General features: G+C 39.1%; 1 protein-coding gene across 1 annotated transcript; it reads right to left on the reverse strand.

Moving 5' to 3' along the window:
- Window positions 1-6,750: 6,750 nt before the first annotated feature.
- LOC134222141 (uncharacterized) lies at window positions 6,751-8,968 on the reverse strand. Its single transcript, XM_062701285.1, has 3 exons — window positions 8,161-8,968; window positions 7,889-8,070; window positions 6,751-7,458 (listed from the first exon to the last, which is right to left on the reverse strand). The coding sequence occupies exons 1-3, from the start codon at window positions 8,966-8,968 to the stop codon at window positions 6,751-6,753; spliced, it is 1,698 nt and encodes a 565-aa protein (XP_062557269.1).
- Between the last annotated feature and the right edge of the window lie 2,607 nt (window positions 8,969-11,575).

Here is an 11,575-nt window from a genome sequence, read left to right on the forward strand (position 1 = left end):
AGAATGAAAGGTTACCTGATAATGAAAAGTACCAAAGTTTAATTGGAGGTTTGCTTTATCTCGCTGTGCATACCCGTCCCGACATTGCCATTAGCACGTCCATTCTAGGAAGAAAGGTGAGCCAACCTACAACTGCTGATTGGGTAGAGGCCAAACGAGTTCTTCGTTATCTGATCGGTACTTGTGATTTGAAACTGTGCATAGGTGGAGATGGTGATCTTGAAGGTTTTGCGGATGCCGATTGGGCTGGAAGTGTTCACGACCGGAAGTCAAATTCTGGTTACATGTTCCGACTTGGCGATGGAACTATATCTTGGTCGGCAAGAAAGCAAACTTGTGTTGCACTGTCGAGTACAGAGGCGGAGTACATATCGTTATCCGAATGCTGTCAAGATCTACTATGGATACTGAAGCTTATCAAAGATTTCGGCGAAGAAGTTCAGCAGCCTGTGAAAATAAATGAAGATAATCAGAGCTGCATTAAACTACTAAAACAAGATGGAGGAACAAAGCGATCCAAGCATGTAGACACACGATATCATTTCGTACGTGACATGGCTGAGCAGATGCGGATTGATGTCGTGTACTGTCCAACAAGTGACATGCTAGCAGATGTGTTAACTAAACCATTGGCAAGAGTTAAATTGGAAACCCTACGAGAGAAGATCGGTCTGCGAACGACTCGTTGAGGAGGAGTGAAGGTGTAACCCTTTGTGGCGCATCTAGCAACACGTCTTCGCATAACGACAACCATGCAGAGCGACAACCATGCAGAGTGACAGCTGTGCATGGTACCAACCGTCAAGAGAATAAAACGGAAGAGACTTGTCTCGCGCCAAAAATGTATTTCCTTTTGAATTCGAGAATAAACTTTTTTCATTAGTTGTTTGACTGTGTTACAGAACGCATCGTGTTTTATTTCAAGATTTTTCATATAGTAATTCTTAACCGATTTTCTCGCAACAAGTTGTATTCGACAGGGGACAAAGCCTTGTTGATCACTATTGAATTTGATAACGATCGACCATTGCGTTTAAAAGTTATTAAGAAAATGGAATCAAACTGTATAAGCACCATATAAGGTTGGTGTCTTGGCTAAATGCGAGAAAGGCAGTATCACCACTCGGTGAATTAAGTTGGGTTTTTTTGCCTTTTTTATAGAAGCCTGGGAGGTCCATAGTGGTTTCTGTATGTGTGTGTGTGTGCACAAAGAAGCTAATAAAAACATTAGCCAACTTTTTGTATAGTAACCCTTAACAGATTTTCTCGCATCAAGGGAAAAACCTAGTTGATCACTATTGAATTTGATAACGATCGACCGTTGCTTTTGGGAATTATGAAGAAAATAGTGCATCGAACCATATAAGGTTGGTGTCTTTGCTAAATATCACTACTCGACGAATAAGTTGGGTTTTGATTTTCTCGTACAACAAAGTTGCTATCATTTCACTCCAAAAACTAACTTTGTTTTAGAAGGCTCGGGGACTCATGTTGTTATACATATACCAATCCACTCAACTCGACAAACTGAGCGAATGTCTGTGTCCGTATGGGTAGGTATTCAGTTGGAGCTTGGTTCGACCAGGCTGAATCCTTCTCCACGTTCGCACTGCTACGACAAAGACCCACATTGGACTAGCCTGTGGCCACTTGAACATTGTGTTATTAGTTAGGTCTTGTGCCGGAGTAGTTCTTTTATTTGCAGTTTCCCAATCAAAAGTGTGACGGCGAGTAGGCTAGTCTTTATCATATAATACGCTAGATAATCTGGAAACTCTATATAAAGGCCTTCTATTGACAGTTTTGCAAAAGGCATTGAATTGGAAGATGAATTAGCATAAATCGAAGGATAAACAATATTTATAATTTTTTGCCTAATTACGGAAATTCTATTAATAAATCTAATTTGGGTTGAGTTGCATATTTTCCCAATCGATTAAAGATAGATAGCGCGTTAGACTATTACTGATCTACCTGAAAGTAGACATTGCTCCAATGAATCTATTTCGTTATGCACGATGTTTGTTCCATTTTGTAGATTTATATTGAATTAGGAGTTGTTGAAACCATTGAAAATTCTCATCAAAAAGACGGTTAAAGTAGCCCATACTGCAAAAGATACCGTAAGTATGATATGCATATGAAAAGCTTTTGTTAACAAGGATTATATCAACAGACGGCTACTAATACTAATCGGAAGTGCTAAGAGAGGATCCTAGTGAAGTCATATTGAAAATTTGTAAGTAGAGAATGTAAGATTAAGAAGTTGCATTATTCGAATAAATCTTTACAGTTATAGTCGCCCTGAAGCTACGTTGTGGTTCCGCTGGTAAAAAATCGGTGTTGACAAGTAGCGTTCGCGTCATTCTTCTCTTTCTTATTGGCATTACATCCCCACACTAGGGCAGAGCTGTCTCGCAGCTTAGTGTTCATTAAGCACTTCCACAGTTATTAACTGCGAGGTTTCTAAGCCAGGTTACCATTTTTGCATTCGTATATTATGAGGCTAGCACGATGATACTTTTATGCCCAGGGAAGTCGAGACAATTTCCAATCCGAAAATTGCCAAGACCGGCAACGGGAATCGAACCCAGCCACCCTCAGCATGGTTTTGCTTTGTAGCCGCGCGTCTTACCGCAGGAGGTCCCCAGCGTTCGCGTCATGTTAAGGCTACTTTACACCTCGGGAAAATTTACCGCCGGAATTTTGTCCCCGTGTATTTTAAAGGGGGCCGGGATTTTGATTTTCCGTGTCCAAATTCCGAAAACATCGCATATGCAAAAATGCATGGGGAAAAAATCCGCAAACCAAATTCCCGAGGTGTGAGGCTACCTTTACCATCAAAAAACAAAAGCTTCAAAGTTCAAAGCTTGTTCAATATTTGATTAGTTAACCACCAATCACACATGCCAGTCAATGACAGACCTAACGGAATCCAAATTAAAATCTCGCGTTTTCGAGGATTTACCACTTAATATGGAAGCAACACACAACTGTCATCCGAACACTACAAAACAACACAATGTTGAGAATGCCTTTTCATGGAACCAATTAAAGTATGGTTGGCGCCATTTGTGGACTTCAACAATTGTTTTCTAGAGTCCCAGCGATGTTATTATTACATTCCTCGGCAGACACTGGGCTGAAGTTTCCATCATTTTCGGCAGAACAGTAAACCATTGTGCACGTTTCATTAAATAAGTTTTAAATTGATTTTATTTTTAGTTTTATGCCATCATTAGGACTAAGTAAGTCTGTTGATGTTGACTTATTGTCCATACGGACAAATATTAGACCGATTTTTATACCGAAGTTGGATTTTTCTCCAGATACAGGCAACTTTCCCAACTTCGGAAATAGTGCGCTAGATTCGCCTAAAGATGCGCTAAACAACGCATCAATTAGTTTGACAGATAAAACTTCGGAAGAAAGTTCGGTTCGGAAGTCCCGACTTCCGAATTCTAAGTTGGTGCTACGCCGACAATAAATAAATAAATCCATGCGTTTTGAGTGGTGTGTACCCTTAAAACGCGAGTGAATTAAATTTTGGATCCCGGGCGGCTTGTCCATAACCTATATTTCATTTACGTAGTTTACATCTAACCCTTTCCTTCCCATGGTAGCTGTAGAGCTCCATCAAATTTTGCACCTTCCAACATTCATCGAATTATTTCAACGAAAAAAAGCAGTATTTGGCACAACTTTATGGTTTCATTAAACTGCAAACATAATCAATTTTGTGTAAAAATAGTTAAACTATTGAAAACAATCAAGTAACTATTGATTTACAATTAAAAACTTTTTTTTTCGTTTTCCACTAATTTTAGCTATTTCAAATAACTTTTGTTCTAGCATTTTTATCATATCATTAGCATTTTATCATCATCACTTCGTATTGAAATCCTTGAAAAAAGTCGTGGGAAAGAGAGGGCTAAACAGATACCGTCGTTCGGGGTGACATTGGGCCTAGGGGGTAAGATTGGGCCAAAAACGAAAAATGTTTCAACTCCTAATATCTCAGAAACTGTTATGAATTTTGATCAAAACTTCAAACGGTTCAAAATTATAGCAAAATTCACGTCTAGGAAATCACACAACAAATTCCAAGAACTAATTGTGCTCGTACCATAATGCTTGGAATTTGAATGTAAAACTATTGATCGAATGAACCCGTATTAAAATAGTGTCAGTAATGCCCCACAAATCTATTACATAACTAGTTTTTAGATCGATGGATACCTGGTTATCATGTTACGATAATCTGTTGTTGTATTATCGAATTTTATGCATATTTATATAGGGGAAAGACGGCTTTGGCAGGTTTTGTTCTATTATTGGCAGGGGGGTTTTTGTCGACCAAATTTTATGAAATGTGGCCACAATATTCTTTGATATGCAAAGAAAACCCGACTTAACCCTTAAAGGCGCAAGGCGATTTTTTTAGAATTTGTCGGAAATATTTTTAACGTAAATAACCATTGCAATTATTAACATTAAACGTATTTTCGGTTTGTTGTTTTAAAACAACATTGCGCATTTAAGGGTTAATCCACCTACAGTGAATGGAACCCTTCTTACACCTTTGAAAGGTTATGGGTGCACTGCATATTACAATTTCTATGCATAAATATGAACTTTAATTGTTGTTGTGTAAACGAAATTTTATGCTCGAAAAAAAGTTCGAATCTTTAGTTGGTAATTTTTTTTCGGATTTCAGAGATATCAGCAGGATCCAATATCCGATTGAAAAAATGCATTTCATGGCAATATTTTAGCTTCCGCTTATAGTTAAGAGTGCTCAATCAGATAGCAAACTATTGAGATCTTGAAGTGGCACTATCTTGTAACATACACATTTTATATCTAGTTCTTTGATCTGAGTTGATAGGTATGCAATTATGGTAATAGTAAAAGGGAAAAAAACTATTATTTAATATTTTTACAAATAAAATAATTCAAGCAGCATCAAGACACAAGTGTGAAAGTCGTATATTAATAGAAAGCGAAATAAACATAAAGCAAACATTGGTCGCTAAGGAAACGCTAGTGATATTTTTTTATCGTCTTCAATATAAAAAACCCGACTTAATCCACCTACAGTGAATGGAACCCTTCTTACACTTTTGAAAGGTTATGGGTGCACTGCATATTATAATTTCTATGCATAAACATAAACTTTGATTGGATAACAAATAAACGAAGTTTTATGCTCGAAAAAAAGTTCGAATCAGTTGGTAATTTTTTTTCGGATTTCAGAGATATCAGCAGCAAGTGTGGAAGTCGTATATTAATAAAAAAGCGAAATAAGCTAAGAAAACACTAGGGATATTTTTTTTTATCGATTTCAATATGTAAGGGTAAGAATGGTAAAAAGGGATATCTTTGGATTTAAAAAAAAAATTCAATAACAATACACAAAGGCTGCAGATTTGATTTGCAACCAAGCCCGATGATTTGCAACCGTTGAAGCCCGAACGAGTTCAAATCGAACCATAGATGGCTGAGATATTGATGTGGCAATTTTTTATGTTTTCTAAAAATATGCCTCATGTTCGTATTTCACAGATATCTCTGGAACCCAATATCTGATTCCAAAAAAAAAATTAATGGGTTCTATCACGAAGCCATAGCTCTCGTATAAAAATGAAAGCATGCAAATCGGATCACAGACGGCTGAGATCATTATGTGACATTATTTTGTTAGTTTTCTGAAAATGCACTTAAGAATCGTATTTCACGAATATCTCTGAAACTTAATTTCCGATTGCAAAAAAATTCAATGCGTTCGATGGCAAAGACATAGCTTTCGTTTAAAGATAAAATCATGCAGACCGTTTCACAGACGGCTGAGATCTGGATGTGACATTATTTTGCACCTAATGTTCGTATTTCTTAAATATCTCGGAAACTAAATGTCCGATTGCAAAAAATTTCAATGCGTTCTAGGGCAAAGGCATAGCTTTCGTTTAAAGATAAAATCATGCAAATCGGTTCACAGACGGCTGAGATCTAGATGTGACATTTTTTTGTAACGCACATACGCACACACGCACACACGTACACACACACACATACATACACATGCTCAGTTCGCCGAGCTGAGTTGATTGGTATATATGACTTGGGTCTCCGAGTCTCGGATAAAAAGTCGATTTTTCAAGTGATCTTAATACCCTTCTTAGGGTGTAAGAAAGGGTCAAACCCCCTGCCAATAATAGAACAAAACCTGCCAAAGCCGTCATTCCCCCTAGCGGTTCTGGTTTTTCGTAGCAACGAGCAATGCACGCTAAAAAGGGGTGAGATTGGGCCAAACCTTTGGTTAATTTGCCATACATAGTTGGTAAGAGCCGTAATGTAGTCAATTATTTTTAACAGGGTTTCGACTTTTCGTTTCAATGAGACCAAAGCAAGCGATTTTCGTACCAAGGGAAAATCTTGTTTCGTTGTTCATGTTGAGGATCATCTTTCACCCATCAATCTTTTCTCTAGAATTAGCATTTGGAAGATGAACGAAAATCTTGCCTATTAGATGAAAATCCTTTTTCGTTTCATTACTTTTACCTCTCACTCACTTTTCGCGAGAATTATCGCAGAACAATTACCAGAGGCGTCTCGTGGATCGTAAAGCTGGTTGTGCACCCGACCAATATTTTTCCAGAAAAAAAACAATCGTTTCGTGTTTAAAAAAAAAAAAAGTTTTTTGCTGTATTTATTGTAAATCATTCAAGAATATTACATCAATCGAACTTATTATTTGTACAGTAGCTGAACTCTACGATCTACTCGGCGAGCAAAACGATCAATTATTTCATCGAAGAAATTACTATCCAGTTTCAACTGATGAAGTAGGGCATTTTCGACCGACATTAACATCAGCCATTTGAGTCGCTCCTCTGCCATTGTCGACCGCAGATACGTTTTGATTCTTCTTAGAATTGAGAAACTCCTTTCGACCGATGCTGTTGTCGAGGGAAGCGTTAGTATTAGCCTAGCTAATCGATGTGTCTCAGAGAAAATGTCTTCTAGGTTGTCTGTAACCAACACGTTCATAATTTCAGCCACTTTCCTCCCAGCAAACTCATCTTTAGTGTAGAACACTTTAAGTTCATTTGTCAGCTTCACTTTGTCAAAGTTGGAGAAACGTGAGCAAACATCATCAACAAGTTCCTTTGGAAATTTATCGCAATACGCTTTGAACTTCGTAGAATCGAGTAGGCTTAAATAGCTCTGTTTATTAAGATCAGCAAAGCGTTCGTCCAATTCGGAGATAATACGATCGATAATCGAGATGTACGTTTTGAAATATTGTTTGAACTGCTTTCCGTCACTATTGCCACCAGTCATGGTTACGGTCTCTTCCCAAATTACTTTAAATTTCGCTTCATTTCGTAATTTGTGTATGTTGGTTCGAGCATTTCGCACACTTCTACCACATTCAACGTAGTCCAATTCTTTCAACTGCAGTATTTGATATAGAACGTCCGTGAAAGAAAAACAGAGGCAAATAATTTCAAGTAGAAGATGGTATCAAACTCGATCAGGAAGCTATGGAGCCCTCTTGCTAAAGTCCGTGTTTCACCGTCCCACTGAATATCTCCCATGCATATTTCACCCAAGCAAGTGGTAATGTCAGCATGATGTGTTTCAACTATGTTGATCATTCTTGAAGTATATGCCCATTTTACTTTGCAAACATTAGGAATTTTCTGTTGCATATAATTTTTCAACTCAGCATCTCTTTTGGACTTTGCGTGAAAAAGGAAGCGAGAGCAGAAAGTGTTGAAAAACTTTTAGTGTCTCTTTGATTAGTGCAAGCGTGTAACAAAACAAGATTAAGAACATGGGCTTTGCAATGAATGTAATCAGCGTTTGGATACGACTTTTTTACTATTGCCTGCGTTCCTCCGCTCGCACCTGACATTACACGTGCTCCATCATACGTCTGTGCCACAAGTTTCGTGGCAGGCACCTGAAATTTTTTCAGCAAGGCAACTATTTCATCTGCGAGTGCCACAGCCGATTTGTTACTGCTCACATCATCCAAGCTCACAAATCTTTCTACGGTTGTACCTAGAAGAGTTCGATTGAATTTTTATCAATATTACAAAACTATAAACATGTAATTCAACGGAGAATCATTGTTACCGGAAGGCTACTTACCATTTTTTAAACAGTACCGTAATGTGGTAGCAAGTTGTGATTTCCTGGAAATATCTGTTGTTTCATCCACCATTACTGCAACGAATTCAGCTTCATCAACTTCACGCGAAATTTGCTCAATCATCAACGATCCAATCACTTCAATGAGTTCGTTTTGAATGGTTGCAGACATTCCCGAAAACACTTGACTACTAGTAGTGAACTCCAAGAATGATGAATCTCTTGTAGCAATGAATTCACATAGGTCTTTGTAGTTTCCTCTATTCACAGAGTTTTCGGTTTCGTTATGGCCACGGAAGCTCAGACCATGTGATCCGAGATAGCAGATGAGATCAATCAAAGTTTTCATACCATCTCTATTCTTTTTCACCTGAAAATTATGGTTTCTCCTCGAAACTTCCCGCGCGTGATCCATTGCTTCATCAATGCGGATTTTTCCAAATGTCCTGTGTGCCATGGCATTGGCAATATGCTCCTTGCTTGCCGAATGAATCTTAATGGCAGCTGACAAGTGATTTAAATCATTGAAGCCTTCCTTAATCCACACGCATTTGTCCTCCGGATTTTGGAACAATAAACACGGCCAACAGAACAGCTTATTTCGCACCTTCGAACCGCTCAACCATTTGGTATCGTATGCTGATACGTTGAAATTACGAGTAATAACTTTCCCTCCTCTGGAGAACTGCGATTTCAAGTTCTCAAGCTTAGGCTGTGGCACAGGTGTGCTTGAAATAAGCAGCTTTTCTTGAAATGATCGTCTAGCAAATGGGTTGAGAAGAATATCATCCACGGTATCGTTTTCCATTTTCTTTTAGTGTTCAATTACCACGAAAGACCGCACTACCGCGACGTACCGAAAATACAGAATGAAGCTATTAATTCATTCAACAATGTAAGCGAGAAAAACAACGTGTTTAATCGGTGAAAGAAGCATGGGGTGACAAATTAAATTCTCAGAGAGCAGAAAAATCCAAGAGCGACGCTGTCATCGGCAACGTTCTCACACCGGGCTGATGCCGAATCATTTCGTCGCATATGATGCCGATTCGTTTCGTCTCCGTCCCGTATTAACGTCGTGCATTGAGAGAAGTGCACCAATTTTTACTAACACACCGACAATTTAGCTGAATGCTTTTCAATACATTCAGACGTGGGCTTCGTGTACATATGCGGCGTTCTTGTGTACTTCCAGCAGTGAACCAAGCTAAGCCAAATTCGCTCATTGCGATGACGCATCGTTTGAGCACATTGCAGTGTGTGGTGTGCGTGGTGCGTCGCATTGGGCGTCAAAGAGTGAGGTAATCTCTTTTGATCATTATTTTGTTCACCGATGATGTTACACAAGTGAGGTAGCGACCAGGCGACCAAATGAAATTGATTTTCTTGCAATAATAACTTGGTAATTTTATTCATTATTGACGTGGGACTACGTCTGTGTTTTATATATTCAGAAACACTTTGTGATTTTTTTCTATGAAGAAATGTTAACTGTGTAGTGCACGTAGTGCACCAGAGGGCGAGACGCCACTGACAATTACAAAATTGTATGGCCGCGCCGGGATTCGAACCCAGAATAGTAACAATAATAGCTGTTGGGATGCGCTTACTTTAGCCACACCACCACGCTATCTGTATGAAAGGGTTAAGTTATTTGTTCCACATAAGCTACTACCATTTGCATTGATGATGTCACGAAAAGACTCGAACATGAAAGAAAAAGAGCAAACCAACGTTTAGCGGCAATCGAAGTGAGCGAAAAATTGTTATCACTCTCCAGGCTGTTTTTCTTTCCCGAAAAGCGATTTCTCCCCGAAAACTTTCGTGAGGGAAAATCATGTGCTCCTGAGATTGAGTGAGCATTACGAACCCTGATTTTTAATGAACGATTGAATCGTTGCATCGTCAGTGCTGAACTTTATTGTACTTGGCCCAATGTCACCTCCTGTGACGGGTGAGAATGGGCCAATTTTAAACAACATTTAACTTTATTATTTTTTCCCACACAGTGGTAAACTTATTATTCAAGCTTGTACCAAACTAATTAAAACTTGAATCCAATGTTAACTACTAGAGCTTTGTAACATTTACTTGAACCATACCACATTTTAACCCAATGACACCCCCGTAGACGGTAACACTTATTGAAATTTGACGCCACAATACACGGTTCAAGGCCGCATCTCTCCATCCTCGAATGCGTCCAGTCGTTTTGTACCTGGTCTGCCCACCTCGCTCGCTGCGCTCCACGCCGTCTCGTACCTGCCGTATCGGAAGCGAACATCATCTTTGCAGGGTTGCTGTCCAGCATACTTGCAACATGTCCTGCCGATCGTACTCTTCCGGCTTTAGCTACCTTCTGGATACTGGGTTCGCTGTAGAGCTGGGCGAGCTGATAATAGCGTAGAGGACTACCGGTCTTATCAGCATCTTGAACATGACACATTTGCTGTGGTGAATCTTTTTTTTTCCTTCACCATATTGCGCCCTTATTCTCGTTCATATGGAAACACAATAACCACGTTGACCAACCGTTTTCATCATTTCCCATTTATATCAACAACTACCAAATAGGAATAACAAAAACCATGTGGTTCTACCGTCAAACTCTCCTTTCTCTAATGTGGTTATGTCATGGTTATTAACCAACACCTCCACCCTTTCCCCAATATATCTTGCTCCAAGGTATTCGAAATAATCATGAACGACGTTTTATTCAGTGCCAGTAAAGCGTACATATCTACAGCACAGCACGGCTTCTATCCAAAGCGCTCTGTAGAAACGAATTTAATAGAGTTTGTTTCGCTTTGTGTTCGTACCATGGACTCCGGTGGCCAAGTTGATGCAGTTTATACGGATTTAAAACCAGCGTTCGACCGCGTCGACCATGGAATATTGCTTGCAAAGTTAGAACAACTTGGAGTTAGTCGTCATCTAGTGTGCTGGTTCAAATCATATCTGTCTAACCGTTTGCTTTCTGTGAAAATCGGTTCTTCACAGTCTGAATACTTCTCCAATACTTCTGGTGTACCACAAGGAAGTAATCTGGGACCTCTCTTGTTCACGCTGTTCATCAACGAACTCTCTCGACTGCTACCTCCTGGTTGTCGTTTGTTTTATGCAGATGATGTTAAAATGTTTATGATTATCAACAGCATCGAGGATTGTGAAGAACTGCAGTCGCGTGTGGATAGAATGGCGAACTGGTGCACTACTAATCTCCTGGCGCTCAGTATTCAAAAATGTAATGCTATTTCCTTTTACCGGAAACACAAGCCGATAGTTTTTGATTATTGTATCTCTGGTACTACCCTTGAGAGAGTGAATAAGATTAAGGATTTAGGAGTCACACTGGATCAAGACATGACATTCAAGCCGCACTATAACGACATCATCGCAAAAGCTAATAGGCAAC

The sequence above is a fragment of the Armigeres subalbatus genome, chromosome 3 (assembly GCF_024139115.2).
Source record: "Armigeres subalbatus isolate Guangzhou_Male chromosome 3, GZ_Asu_2, whole genome shotgun sequence".
Lineage (NCBI taxonomy): Eukaryota > Metazoa > Arthropoda > Insecta > Diptera > Culicidae > Armigeres > Armigeres subalbatus.

Bases quoted from the DNA above. Each gene is read 5' to 3' on its own strand.
- LOC134222141 (XM_062701285.1), bottom strand. From the start codon at position 8,968: ATGGAAAACGATACCGTGGATGATATTCTTCTCAACCCATTTGCTAGA. The intron at 8,071-8,160 runs GTAAGTAGCCTT...GAACTCTTCTAG, and splicing joins ACGGTACTGTTTAAAAAATG to GTACAACCGTAGAAAGATTT. The intron at 7,459-7,888 runs GTAAAAAAGTCG...CAAATACTGCAG, and splicing joins GCGGAGGAACGCAGGCAATA to TTGAAAGAATTGGACTACGT.